General features: G+C 54.6%; 1 protein-coding gene across 1 annotated transcript; it reads left to right on the top strand.

The window, feature by feature from the left end:
• The first annotated feature begins 945 nt into the window (after positions 1–945).
• Nptx1 (neuronal pentraxin 1) lies at positions 946–10,085 on the top strand. Its single transcript, XM_031353712.1, has 5 exons — positions 946–1,538; positions 1,825–2,032; positions 3,854–4,098; positions 5,295–5,474; positions 6,111–10,085. The coding sequence occupies exons 1-5, from the start codon at positions 1,095–1,097 to the stop codon at positions 6,330–6,332; spliced, it is 1,299 nt and encodes a 432-aa protein (XP_031209572.1). The 5' UTR covers positions 946–1,094; the 3' UTR covers positions 6,333–10,085.
• Positions 10,086–14,566: the final 4,481 nt, after the last annotated feature.

Genomic DNA, 14,566 nt, shown 5'->3' with positions numbered 1-14,566 from the left:
TCGCTGCCCACCTCTGGGACCCCTCCCCCAAAGTCCAGGGGCGTGAGGAACGGACTAGACCAGTAAGCCCAACACTCACATACACCTACAAAGGGACACACAGGCACGCCCAGAGCGTTAAGAGAAGAAGCTCCCTCAAGGGGCCCCTTTTGAGCGGCCAGCCAGCTTCTGGGGCGCCACCTGCCTGGAACTAGGCTGGCTTGGATGGCAGGAAGGGTTCGATCCGCAGATCCGAGAAGGCCTTAGCCCTGACGAGTGCATAGTGCGGGCTCTCGTTTCCGGGGGCGGGGGACATTATTAGGTCCACAATCCCCAGGAGTTGGGAGAAGGGGAATACAGGAGGGCGGGGAACCAGGGCGCGGGGATCCCCAGATTCAGAGTGCTCCGTGGCTTTCAGCCCCAAACGGACGTCTATGAATCATTGTTCGGCCTCGCGACCCCTTTTCTGAACCTCAGCGAGCTGCGCGCAGGGCACACCGACGTTGACTGTTTGGGAAGAAGAGGGCTGAGAGCGCACGGAGCCCGGACCACGAGGGCGCTTAGTGCGAGCAAGCGAGCTGAGCTTGTCTTGTTGCCTTTCTTCTTTTCCGAGCCCCGTTGGAGATTAGGGGCATGGGGCAAGTGCCCCACCATCTAATCCAGACCCACGGCTGATCTCCCTCTTGGCCCTGTATTCTGGGAGCCTTCGGGGAAGCGGCGCGGGCCCCGGCGGGGGCGTGCGTGCGGAGGCGGTGGGAGGGGGCGGGGGCGGATCCGGGAGGGCCGAGATGGGGAGGGCCGAGGTAGCTCCAGCCGCGCTCCCGTGCGACCCCCGCGGCGCCGCGGGGCCCGTCCGCACACAATTAAAGCGGGATTCCTCCCCCGCTGACGTCGGCGGCGCCGAGGCCCCTCCCGCGACTGCATAAAAGGCGCGGGCTCCGCAGCGCAGGCGGCAGTGGGGGCCGAGGAGCGCGGCCGAGGAGACTGTGCAGCGGGGAAGCGCGGTGCCCAGAGCGCGGGCCGCCTGCGGAGCGACTGCCCCAGCCAGCCGATCCGGGTCTCAGCCCGATCCCCACCGGAGCCGAGCGGGCCCGGTGCTCCAGGTGTCTGCAGCCATGCTGGCCGGCCGCGTCGCTCGCACCTGTGCGCTGCTCGCCCTCTGCCTCCTGGGCAGTCGGGCCCAGGATTTCGGGCCGACCCGCTTCATCTGCACTTCGGTACCGGTGGACGCCGACATGTGTGCCGCGTCCGTGGCCGCGGGCGGCGCGGAGGAGCTTCGGAGCAACGTGCTGCAGCTCCGCGAGACCGTGCTGCAGCAGAAGGAGACCATCCTCAGCCAGAAGGAGACCATCAGGGAGCTGACCACCAAGCTTGGCCGCTGCGAGAGCCAGAGCACCCTGGACGCGGGTCCCGGCGAGGCTAGGTCGGGCGGCGGCCGCAAGCAGCCCGGCTCGGGCAAGAACACGATGGGCGACCTGTCCCGGACTCCGGCCGCGGAGACGCTCAGCCAACTCGGGCAAACTTTGCAATCTCTCAAAACCCGGCTGGAGAACCTCGAGGTCCGCGTGAGCTGCGGTTCCCCCTCCGCGTTGTGCGCCCTTCTGCCCTCGCCCACCCCATCCCGACCCGGTCCGGCACCCCCGCCCCCCTTTCCTTGCCTCTTCGGCGCGCTGATACCAGACCGGCGCCTCTCGAACCCTGCGGGGCACCGAGGGCTGCCGCACGCTGGAGCTCCCCTCCAGGCCGCCCCCGCAATCGCCCCAGGGACCGCGTCGCGGGCCTTCGCGCACGGTCGGGGCTGCACGCCTAACGGTGTGGTTTTCCCCTGCCCTTGTGCCCCCGCAGCAGTACAGCCGCCTCAATTCTTCCAGCCAAACCAACAGCCTCAAGGATCTGCTGCAGAGCAAGATCGATGACCTGGAGCGGCAGGTGCTGTCTCGGGTGAACACTCTGGAGGAGGGGAAAGGGGGCCCCAAGAACGACACAGAGGAAAGGGCCAAGATCGAGAGCGCCTTGACCTCCCTACACCAGCGGATCAGCGAGCTGGAGAAAGGTAAGGGCTCAGGGGGACATGCTTCGGGCTCCTGGCTGTCTCCAGAGACCCTGCCTGCCTGGGTCCTGCTCTCTGCCCTGGCCTCCTGTCCAGGACCCACTCTGTAATCCCTCCCTAGTCAGGGCTTCCTGCCCAGTTCCTAGGCTGGAGAGACCTCTCTGGGGACGCAGCAGAGCTTAAGAAGGGATTGTACAGTGCAGTCAGGACACTCGCAGGATTTTTTTCAAGTCTGATTTGTTTAATCTCCAGCAACTTTGCACAGTAGCTGTTTCTGGCCCAAGCCTTCCTTAGTATTGAAAGCCTTGCCTCAGCTGGGATCTGCCACCAACAAAGACCTGGACTTCTGGGGCCATTGGGTATCTTTTCTGCCAGTTGCCCAGTTGCCCTGCTGTCCTTTCAGGAGTATGGGGTACCCCTCTCTACATTGAACCCCTCAATCGATTCTCCTCTTTCTAGCGACCCCTCTTGCATGCCTCCCCCCATTTGCCCTGGTCATGAACTCAGGCCGGTCCTTAGCACCTGCCTGGGTGTGCTGATGAGCCATGCCCTGAAGTCACAGAAATCAAACAAGGTTGTAAGAGGAGGAGGGGGTAGCCAGGCTCAGAGCAGGGCCACGTGACCCTGCTCGGACTGCAAAATGTGCAGGATGGATTTAAACAGTGCCATCTTAAGGCGTGTTATGTAACTGAAAAAACATCAAGGGAAAGAGGAACCTTAGAAGGGAGAGGTGGGAGATTCAGGAAAGGAAAACAGTCCAGAGAGATGCCCATACTGACTCCCGCCTCCCCAGACGACAAAGCCTGAATTGGCAGGGGTCTGCGCTAAGGGTCAGCTCTGCTCAGTTGCTCAGTTGCTCAGTCGTCTTGAGGGTGGTGCAGTTTCTGTCCTGTCCCCTTCTAGGAGTCCCTCTGAATTCGGGGACCAGGTTCTCTCAGGGGTACAGCCATGAGCTGGCAAGGCGGGTGCATTCCTTGGCTCGAAAAGGGTAATCGTGCACTGTCGATGGGACCTGTCTTCCCGAGAATCTGTCACAGCAGGGCCCAGGACGAGCCACAGGACGTGTAGAGGTGGAGATGAGGGTTAGACTTTCCCAGAGGATGCTGGCTAGCAGTCGTGAGGTGACCAGGCCTGAGCCTAAATTTCCAGGAAGCTCATCAGAGGCTATGTGGCATCCTCAAAGCATCACCCTGGGGGCCCTGGTTCAAGGAAGGCTGATCTCCCCTGCTGCCCTGCCTCTCAGTAGGTTCCAGTAGGCATCCATAGGGAAGCTGGTGGAGGCCTGCAACCCCCTCTGAAGGGTCCTTGTAGCTGCACACAGGACTGAGTGGTTGACTGCAGCGCATCCTGGATTCTCTGGAGGGGCTGGACTATAGGGATGCTTGTCTCTGGTGGAGACTGAGAGAAAAGTCCAGTACGGTCAAAAGGTTCCGAACATCGTCACCATCTAAATCAGGTCGGCCCCCACAGGGGCAGCTCAGAGGGGAGCTAGCCTGGTTCCTTCTCCTGCAACCACACCTTCTCAGTCACTTGGCCAGTGTGCACTGAAGCAGGCCCCATTCTCTCCCCGTGCCTACTTTGCAGCCCAGCAGCAGGCTCACAGCCTGTCCTGTGCTCTTCCCCTACCTTGGCCTCCCCAGGGATGGCACCATGTGGCAACAAGAGCGGGCAAGGCCCAGAGTGCAGAGACCTTGGGTCAGCTTTTTTCTGCCAGCTGGCCCTGTGCCCCATCTGCATCATGAGACTTGATGGGGACCAGACACGACTCGTACCCTAAGCACTTGGTCAAGGTACAAGATGGCAGGGCTCACTTGTCCTCCCTAGGTCAGAAAGACAATCGCCCCGGAGACAAATTTCAGCTGACATTCCCACTGCGGACCAACTACATGTATGCCAAGGTGAAGAAGAGCCTGCCAGAGATGTATGCCTTCACTGTGTGCATGTGGCTCAAGTCCAGCGCGGCCCCTGGAGTGGGCACACCCTTCTCTTATGCTGTGCCCGGGCAGGCCAACGAGCTGGTCCTCATCGAGTGGGGCAACAACCCCATGGAGATACTCATTAATGACAAGGTAATGCCGCCACAGGGCAAGGCTCACCCAGGACCCTGGGGTGTCCTCACACCCCACACCCTGTCAGAGCTTGTGGGACTGCAGGTCTTGTAGAACCCTGGTGTGTGGGGTGCTCATTGGGGCTGTGGCTCTGAGAAAAATGTCTGCCCACGAGACTGGGGGAGGTGGAAGCTGGATCAGATCGGAAATGGGGAGGAACAGCTTCACCTGCCCTCATAGGAGAACAGGGAGAGCTGGAACATTCCAGAAAGAGGCCTTAGCTGGCAGAGGGGAGGGAGGGAGGGAGGGAGGGAGGGAGGGCACAGGACTGTCCTGGGAATGTTCTAGTCCATTCTGCTGGTATCCTGGCTCCTCCTCCACTGGCTGGTTGACTGGCTTGGGCTTTCCATTTTGGTGACTTGTAGATACCCTAGAGTGTGAAATGCTTCTTCTAGAGACTCCGGTCATCCAGACCTCACTCAGTTTGCCCCTCCCTGGGAGAGGCCAGCTCCTTCCCACCCAAGAGAGGATAGTTTTCTCTCAGTTGAGCTCAGCTCCACGATGCTTTCCCGGTTCATGGAGTCAGCTGCCAGCTCTCGGCCCCCTTCTCTGTGCTCACCAGTAGTAAACGAATGGTTCAAACCTGCCTAGAAACAGATCGGAGGCTCTTGATGTTTTTAACGCCTAGAATGTTTTTAGCTAGAATGTGTTGTGCTTCCCTTGGCCCTGTGGGGTCTGACTTGTCATGTGTCCCCTGCCTAGGGTACATGAGGGTATATGATCCTGCTTCAGGTCAGCCTGAACCACTTTTTATAATTCCACTCAGGTTCTCTGCAGGGGTTGGCTGCAGGAAGTATAGACCAGAGGACCTAGCCATTGGGTAGAAAGCTGGAAAAGATGAGAGACCCAGCGGGGAGGCCTGAGGCTGCAGTAAACTTCAGCACCAGGGACATACACTCTGTCAGAGGCTCATGTTTCGGGGAGAGGGAGGTGGTGTGTCCATGTGGGTCTCGAGGGCTCCTTGGCAAAGCTGCTGCCTTCCAGTGGGATTCCAGGACGCATCCATGGGTGGGGCTGGAAGACGCTAAGGACATTGAAGGGGCAGCGCCACGAGAGTTCAGTACTAGCCCAACAGGAGTGAGGGGCATGGCAGCGGAACTCAGCTCTGAGTAGCACCAGGCTACGGTGTCCATGATGTGTGTCCTCCTCTTTCCCAGGTGGCCAAGCTGCCCTTTGTAATCAACGATGGCAAGTGGCACCATATCTGCGTCACCTGGACCACCCGGGATGGGGTCTGGGAGGCCTATCAGGATGGCACCCAGGGCGGCAATGGAGAGAACCTGGCACCCTATCACCCCATCAAACCACAGGGTGTGCTGGTGCTGGGCCAGGAGCAGGTACTGGCCTGGGCAAAGGGCAAGGGAGGGAGTGTGTGTGTGTGTGTGTGTCCATGGGTGTGTGCCAGGAACAAGTCACACCATAGTTTAGCAAGCTCCATGGGAGTGGGCCCAGGTCCCAGCACTCTTGGGAAACTGCAGCAGGGCCTCTCTTTGGCATAGGAAGCCCAGTTCCACTTTTAGCAATGAATAATTTAGTTCCTGTGAAATGGTTCATCTCCCACTGGGCACGGGCTGGGAGGGAGATGAGGGGACAGGAAGTCATCTTCCATTCCTGTTGAGCCATCTTCCGCCAGATAGGGTGTTTGAAAGGGATCAGAGATAGTGCTGCCTTGGCTGCCGATGGCTCTCTACAACCCCCTGCTCATTATTGTCCTGGGGATTGGGTGTGAAGGGTGGCATCTCCAGACCCCTGGAGGGATGCTATTATCCAGTGTGGGCTAGCACCAATCCCTTCCCTGGGCTCCTCTCAGGGAAGACAACAGTACCAACAGGGTAAGGAAAGGGGGGAGACCCTGAAGGGAGGGAGGCAGGGGTAGGCAGGCTCCCTACCCCTTCAGCATCGGGTGCCTCAGCTAGGCCACTCTGTCACCCAGCCAACCCCTTCTCTCTCTCATCCCTCACTCTTCTCCAAAGGACACTCTAGGTGGAGGCTTTGATGCCACCCAAGCGTTTGTGGGTGAGCTAGCCCATTTCAACATCTGGGACCGCAAGCTGACTCCTGGGGAGGTGTACAACCTGGCCACCTGCAGCAGTAAGGCCCTCTCTGGCAATGTCATCGCCTGGGCTGAGTCCCAGATCGAGATCTTTGGTGGAGCCACCAAGTGGACATTCGAGGCTTGTCGCCAGATCAACTGAAGGCTTCAGGCTAGGGCTGAGGCCCCCCCCACCCCCCACCCCCCGCCCAACGCCTGCCTACCCTGCTTGTATGGTGACCCATTGTCTCTCTTCTCCCCTTCCCCCAGGAATGACTCAAGGCCATGGCCCCTGCACACGCACATGCACACAGCCTGGTTGTCCTCCTTGTGCACATGAAACAGTCCCGGCTCTTCTTTGGCCCTAAGGACACCCCTTTGTCCCTAGGGGCCCTACTATTTCCCGGGCATGCCTAGCTAACGCAGGCAGCATCAGCTTTGACAATGCAGAATTACATGAGAGGAGAGGAGTGTGTGTGTGTGTATGCCTGTGTAGGAGAGGCTTTCTTCTAAAATGAGATAGTTGTTCCCTTTTTTCTTTGTGATTTTTGTAAGTTTCCTGATGGGTCAGCTGCCTGTGTGCCTCAGGGCTGGTGCGGCTTCCTGGGACACCTATTTGTCCTTGTTTGCAGACAGACCTCTTTGGGAGTGACATAGGTCATTGTTGACAGAAGTCAACAATGGTTTGTTAAGGCTGGGGGACCTTTCCACAGGAATCTTTATTTGGGACGATAAGTGGATTCTCTGAAATTTTAAAGGCTGGTTGTCCAGGGATGGCACCACCTGCCAACCATCCCCTTTCCACGCCCCCATCAGGCTGTCTGCTGTCTGCATCTGAGGGTAGAGTGGACCCCTCAGTAGCTCTACCCCAGGACTGCTCCTAACCCTTGGCCTTCCTGCCTTCTTGTATCTACCAAGGGACCTGTTATTCCCTTTTAGCTTCCAAAGCTACTTCAGCCCAGTGGTTCTGAGAGGAGAGTGCCCTTCTAGAGTCCCAGGACACAGGGCCTTGGCACCCACCCTTCCTCCTCCCTCTGGCAATGAGAGACCAGAGGCTTCAAGTGGGGGTCTCACGTGCTTGGTCTCAGCTCTAGAGTACTGAGACCTGACCCACCGTCCGTGGGAATGGTTTCCCACGGCATTTTACACAGCCATACTCCCTCCCCCAGCTCACCCAGGCCCAGGTGAGCTAACTCAGACCCCTCAGGGGCCAGGGGCTCAGAAACCTCTCATGTGGAGCCTGCTGGCCAGGGTGGGGCCTACCATCCACTCCTGCATTTCATGGGGCACAAGCCCTGCAGCGGTCCCAACCTGCCACTGGCCCCACACTGAGTCTGTGGCTTTTCCTTATTGAGAGTAGCACCAGTACCCTCTTCTGGGCCTTCTGAGGAGGGGGACAAATGTGAGTGTGCACATGTGTCTGCTGGATGCCGAGGAGGCTGTGTCCAGGCGGGGTGGACCCCTGCTTTGTTCCCCCATGTTGTGGGCACACGCCCAGTGACACCTGGACTATGTCTCCAGTAGTCTGACTAGCAGAAGGCTGGCAAGTCTTTCTAGAAACCTACGCACTGCCTGGCTCGTCTGCAGCTGCAGACACTTAATTCCTCAATAGGAGCGGGTTTTCCACCTGCTGTTCCTTCCAGGGGCACCTGTCTCCTTCCATACAGGTCCATGTTGTGTCTGAAACTAGTGCATCCGTGTCTGTCTGTGTGTGTGCTGTTCATGTCACTGTTCTTGTGGGTGTCTGCACGGTTCCCGGTCACTGCTCTGTGGTGCATCCCTCTCTAAGAGGGTGCGGATCAGGCTGTGCTCCACTCGTTGTCCAGCAGTGGCTTTTTCTTAGATAATTGTGCTTCCTCAGCGCCCGCCGGGTTGTGGCATCCTTGGATCTGCGGGGATCTTCTGTGTTTGCATGTTCCTCAGGGTGGTGTGTCCCTTGCTCCCTTGGTCCAATGCGTGTTCCCTTGCCTGCATGGACTTCTCTGGTTCTGTGTTTGTGTGCTGAATGCCACCCAGTGTTCTGTGATCACCCATGTAGCTACTGAAAAATGGCTGGGTAAGCAAGCCAGGGGTGTTGGGGAGGTCGAGAGAGAGAGAGAGAGAGAGAGAGAGAGATCAGCATCCCTCTCCCCTCCCCGCCCCTCAAGACATAGCAAGAAGCATCTCTAACATCTAGGTTGAGAACAAGCCTGAATGGTACCCATGGTTGGGAGAGAGAACTCGAGCTTCGAATCGACTTTCCAGACCAGATCGAGCCCCACCCTTACTTTAGCCTTCTGGGAGCCACCACCAGGCGAGGCCCAGAGCCGGGTGTGCCCGGTGTATTCCTGCCAACCCCTGCCACCAGCCCCAGCCCCTGCCAATGCGGACCCCAGACCACTTGCACCCAGACGGGTGGGGTGGGAGCTGTCCGTTCAGGACCACAAGCCATCCTCTGCCCTGGCTTAGAGGGCAGAGCACACCCCAATGCTTCTGCCTCTGTCCCTTCATCTCTCAGCTCCTCTCCCTCCTCTCCCTCCCCTGTGGCACCCACGGTGCCAGGGACAGACGCTGACATCTAGCTCTTGCCCTGCCCCTTACTGGAGTCTGTGCCAAGCCCTCCTCTCCGTCACTGTGTTCACACTTGGCACTTTGCTGGCCCTGAGAAAGATAACAACAGCCGCAAATCTAATCCGCATACTTCCCATCGACTCCGTAATCTGATTGGTGTTCCCTCTTGCACTGAATAATACATGCCTCTCTCAGGTAAGCCATTTTATAAAATAAGAGATAAAACGCACTGTCGAGACAGTGTTTGCTTCTGCCGATGGTGTCCGACAGCACCCTGGGCATTAGGGGTGGTAGAGCTGCCACGGAGGCTCCCAGGCCCTAGGGGCTGAGAGCTCACTTGAATCGTAAGCCTTCTTGCTTTTGATAACACAGTATTATTTCTCTTACTGTAGAAGAAAAAGTTTATTACCAAACAAGAGTATTTTTATGAAAGAATAGGACAAACCTATAAATTATCTCAACCTATATCTCCCTTGAAAATACTTTCAGGCTCCGCCAAAATGTAGGACTAAAAGCGAGTATTTTGGAAGAAAGAGATACACTTTTGTATGCTTGCTTTTCTTTTTGTAGACACCCGACTTGTTTTCTAAGACTGCAAAGATCACTTTGTCACCAGCCCTGGGACCTGAGACCAAGGGGTTGTCTTGTGGGCAGTGAGGGGGAGGGCAGGCTGGCCTGAGGTTCACAGTCATTCCAATGAGCTCCGATGAGGGGCCACCAGATCTTGAAGGTGTGTTGGGGACCAGGAGGTTAAAAAGAAAGCCCCTGACGGTGGGTTCTTCATGTTGGAGCTGAACGGTTACATGGAAGAAGATGAGAATTTAGATACCAGTTCTGAGCTTGATAGAAGGAACTAGGGTCACTCTGGCTAGTGTAGGGGTACAGCATCCTTAGTAACTCACCCGAGCGTGGCTCGGAGCGGTCATGATTTCATCCAAAACACAACGTGTAAACTTACTCAGCTAACAGTGGGAAATGTATTGCTTCTGTGCGCAGTGGACTTACATGCAATTTGTTCACGAGGGGACAAGTCATTGAGGAGAAACAAAAGCCCGATACTTAGAGTCCCAATTTTGTCTTATTTGCCAAAAAAAAAGCAACCCCCCTAGAGTTGATATTGTTACAATGTACATACTGTAAAATATGAAAGAATCGATGTATCTTACTTTTTCATTATTTGCTAACCAAAGCTGTACATTTTTCATACACTCTGCAGCCTTTTGAGTATCAGGGGTTAACCACACCCGTCAGCCATTCCGGAAGTGCACTATTTATACTGGTATCCTTGCTTTTCTTTTCCCATTTTCTTGCTGAGATGACATGAATTGTTAAGTTTATTTTTACACAGTAAAGAGTGAAGAAAGACTGTGGTCTCATTGGATTCTTTCTTCCGTGTGTGTGTGTGTGTGTGTGTGTGTGTGTGCAAACATATTTAGGTAAGAGTGTGTGCATGTGAAGGCCAGAGTTCAACACTGGTGTCTCCTTCAGTTTCTCTCCACTTTTTCTTTCTTAAGAGTTATCTTTATTTTACTTATGGGTATTTTTATGTATGTATGCATGTGTACATGCCATTTGTGTGTCTTGTGTCAGCAGAGGCTAAGAGAATGCATCAGATCCCCTGGAACTGGAGTTACAGGTAACTTTTGAGCCATCATATGGGGGCTGGGAACCAAAGCCAGGCCATCTGCAAAAGCAGTCAGCGTTCTTAACTGCTGAGTCATCTCTCCAGACCCTCATCCCCACCCCCACCCAGCCTTATTTTTAAAAACAAGTTTCCCCACTGAAGCTGAAGCCTACCAATTCGTCTAGACTGGATGGTCAATGAGTCCTGTGAATCTGCCTACCTCTGCCCCTGTCCCAGCTCTCGGGTTACAGCCACTGGTTTTCTATGTGGATGTCTGGGATCTGAACCCAGGTCCCCCTGCTTGCACAGGGGGCCCTTTATCCACTGAGCCATCACCCTAGCCATCCTTGGACTGTCCCTTCTAAAACTTGTCAATGTTGTCATCTAGGATGTGTGACCTCATCTATAAGGGAGGGATGGGCTTATGTTAGCATTGCTGTTTCCCTCTACAGACCCATAATCCCCTGGGCTATGGGTTGAGGGTTCTGCATCTCTCAGGGGCAGCTGATACAGAGGCAAAGAGCCAAAGAGATTTCCAAATTCCCCACATGGCCATGCTGGGCCTGGTGTGCTCAGTAACTCAGGTTCAATATCCATGGTCACCCATCCCTGCTGGGTACATGTAGGAACTCAGGGGCCTGGGATTGATTCCCATAAAACAAATTACATCTGATCTCTTTTGCCATATCCTACTAATGGATGAATTCCAAGCGCCCTTCCTTTGAAGTTCCTGGGCCACTTTGTTCTCATATGCACAAAATAAAAGATGTGAGTAACTGGAAGTCCTTGATCTATGGAAAACTGGACATTCCAGACCAAGCTTGGCTCTGGGCAGGTATAGAGCTTTGAACAAAATGGCCAGAGTCCAAGTGTCCAGGCGTTATAGATCCTAGAATGCTTAAGAACTGAGGCCAGGGGCCATATAAGCTCAAAGCCTCCTGTTTGCTTAGTGCATAGGTACACATTGTGTTTGCAGAAGGGGCTGGCTACTCTGGCTACTTGCTGGCATTTCCAGGGTTTCCTGCGGGTGCCTTCGGTTCCCTGGCCAGGACACAGAAGCCATGGTTTATTTCAGACCACTGAGTGGAAGATGAAGTCTGGCCTCATAGCATACCAGGCAGGCAATCCTCCCTGGACTCTCAAGCAGCTGTCAGCCACACACTACACTTCCAGCACTAACGCCTTTTGTTTTGTTTTTGTTTTCTGAGGCAGGGTTTCTCTGTATAGCCCTGGCTGTCCTGGGACTTAGTCTGTAGACTAGGCTGGCCTCTAACTCAGAATTCTGCCTGCTTCAGCCCCCCACCTAATGCTGGCGTTGTAAACTACTCATTCAAAACTACAAAGAGGTGGTGGTGACACAGCCCTTTAACCACAGCACTTTATTCACAGCCTTTAATCCCAGGCAGAGGCAGGCAGACCTGAGTTCAAGGCCAGCCTGGTCTACAAAGCAGGACAGCCAGGCCTACGAGTACCGAGAGAGTACCTGTCTCAAAAAAAAAAAGCAAAATACAGACATGATGGCACAGGCCTTGGGAGGCGGAGGCAGCCAAGTATCTGAGTTCAAAGCCAGCCTGGCCTACATAAGGAGTTTTAGGCCAGCCAGAGCGACATAGTGAGACCTTGTCTTGAAAAACAGCAAAAACCCCACAACCTAGAAGGAATCTTACATGGCTGTCAAACCTGATCCTGGCATGTTGGCCAGTGACATGCAGTGACATCCAGGCCAGAAGAGTAAACACAGCTCAGGGGAGCTGTGAGCCTTGTAGTTACACAGACCTGTGTACATGTCTGGGTAGAGGCACTCAGGTAGAGGCAGAGGGAGTCCCAGGAGTCTCTGGAATACACAAAGCTGTTTCATCTTGGATGCTTTTGGCGATAGAGGACTCACTACCCACTAGAGACAGATTGTGTAGCTAGACTTCCTTCTCGGGAGATGTAATCCCCATCTCCCTGACCCCTCCTAAGTCTCAACAACACTGTGAGGCACCATTCCACTGAGGTTAACTCTGGGGAGCCAATGAGTTTTGGGACTTCCTTACAGAACATAGGTGAGGGGTTACTGGAGTGTGGGTGCTTGTCCCAGAAGTCACACTGGAAAACCTCCCCAGCAAGGATGATGATTTCCCATAGCCACATGAATGGAACTCTCCCCCTGGTCTTTCCTGGCCTACATTCTTGTCTTAGTTAGAGTTTTTCTGCTGTGAACAGACTCCATGACCAAGGCAACTCTTACAAGGACAACATTTAATTGGGGCTGGCTTACAGGTTCAGAGGTTCAGTCCATTATCATCAAGGCGAGAACATGGCAGCATCCAGGCAGGCATGGTGCAGGAGGAGCTGAGAGTTCTACACCTTCTCCTGAAGTCTGCTAGCAGAATACTGGCTTCCAGGCAGCTAGGATGAGGGTCTTAAAGCCCACACCCACAGTGACACACTTCCTCCAACAAGGCTACACCTCCTAATAGTGCCACTCCATGGGCTAAGCATATACAAACTCTAGCCTTTCCCAAGGCCACCTTAATTAGGGCAGAGTTGTGTGCAAACACGTGGCTGAGAGCTAAGGGATACTTAGGTGAGAGTCTTGTGACCCCCCCCCCCCCAGCTCCTCTATGAGGGGATGTAATAGTCACCAAATCCAGCTGAGGTAGGCTTTTGCAAGTGAGCGCAGCTCATGAGACGTGGGTGCTTGACTGGGAAGATAGTTCTGGACAACAGTGGTTTCCAAACAACTTGGGCCACTTCCTGTTTTTTTTTCTTGTTTGTTTACACTGAGCTGAGTTTCCACCTGACTGTCCATGAGCCTAAGGCACCTTTGTCTCCCAGTTTTCACCACTCTGTTCTCACCCAGGCCGCCTCATAAGATGGCTCCGAGCAAGGCAGGCTGCCAAACTTCCTGGAACTTTTCTTCTAACTCCTTTGGGAGGTGAAGGCTTAGAAAGCCCTGAGGAGCATCTAATCTAACTCCTCTCCTCCTGTCTCCTCGTGTCTCCTCATGTCTTGGTTTCTTTTCTGTTGCTGTGATAAAATACTCTTCATAAAAACGCCTGGGAGTATTTTAGCTCACAGTCCTAGGATGCAGCACCTCGCTGCAGGTGCACATAGAGACTCACTGCAAGTGCACACAGGACTCACTGCAGGTGCACACAGGGCTCACTGCAGGTGCACATAGAGATTCACTGCAGGTGCATACTGGGTCACTGCAGGTGCACGCACACAGGCTCCCTGCAGGTGCACACAGGGCTCCCTGCAGGTGCACACAGGGCTCACTGCAGGTGCACACAGGGCTCACTGCAGGTGCACATAGAGGCTCACTCCAGGTGCACACAGGGCTCACTGCAGGTGCACATAGAGGCTCACTGCAGGTGCACACAGGGCTCACTGCAGGTGCACATAGAGGCTCACTGCAGGTGCATATAGAGGCTCACTTCAGGTGCACACAGGGCTCACTGCAGGTGCACATAGAGGCTCACTTCAGGTTCACACAGGGCTCACTGCATGTGCACACAAGAGTAGTACCTCACTGCAGGTGCATATAGGGGCAGGAGCTCCAGACAGCTGGTCATGTTGAATTTATAGTCAAGAAGTGAGAGCTGGCCCAGTGATTAAGAGCTGTGGCTGCTCTTGTAAAGGACCCTGGTTTGATTCCCAGCACCCACATGGTGACTCAAAACCATATGGACTTCCAGTTACATGACATCTTTATCTTCTTCTGGCCCCAGACAGCACTGTACACACAACACAATACATCCATACACATAAAATAAAAATATCTTAAAGAAGCAGAAAGAAATAAATATCTGTACCTAGCTCCCTCTTTGATCGCAGACTAGGTTCTAGCCTGTATAATATTCCACAGGATGGAGTTTCCTACCTGTCTTAGTCAGGGTTTCTATTCCTGCACAAACATCATGACCAAGAAGCAAGTTGGGGAGGAAAGGGTTTATTTGGCTTACTTCCACATTGCTGTTATCACCAAAGGAAGTCAGGACTGAAACTCAAGCAGGCCAGGAAGCAGGAGCTGATGCAGAGGCCATGGAGTGATGTTCTTTACTGGCTTGCTTCTCCTGGCTTGCTCAGCCTGCTTTCTTATAGAACCCAAGACTTCCAGCCCAGGGATGGCACCACCCACAAGGGGCCCTACCCCCTTGATCACTAATTGAGAAAATGCTCCACAGCTGAATCTCATGGAGGCAGGTCCCCAACTGAAGCTCCCTTCTCTGTGA

Source organism: Mastomys coucha, unplaced genomic scaffold, assembly GCF_008632895.1.
Source record: "Mastomys coucha isolate ucsf_1 unplaced genomic scaffold, UCSF_Mcou_1 pScaffold5, whole genome shotgun sequence".
Lineage (NCBI taxonomy): Eukaryota > Metazoa > Chordata > Mammalia > Rodentia > Muridae > Mastomys > Mastomys coucha.
Note: the sequence above shows the minus strand (reverse complement) of the source record. Positions and strands in the feature narration are given on the sequence as shown.

Bases quoted from the DNA above. Each gene is read 5' to 3' on its own strand.
- Nptx1 (XM_031353712.1), top strand. From the start codon at position 1,095: ATGCTGGCCGGCCGCGTCGCTCGCACCTGTGCGCTGCTCGCCCTCTGC. The intron at 4,099-5,294 runs GTAATGCCGCCA...CCTCTTTCCCAG, and splicing joins AGATACTCATTAATGACAAG to GTGGCCAAGCTGCCCTTTGT. The intron at 5,475-6,110 runs GTACTGGCCTGG...TCTTCTCCAAAG, and splicing joins TGGTGCTGGGCCAGGAGCAG to GACACTCTAGGTGGAGGCTT.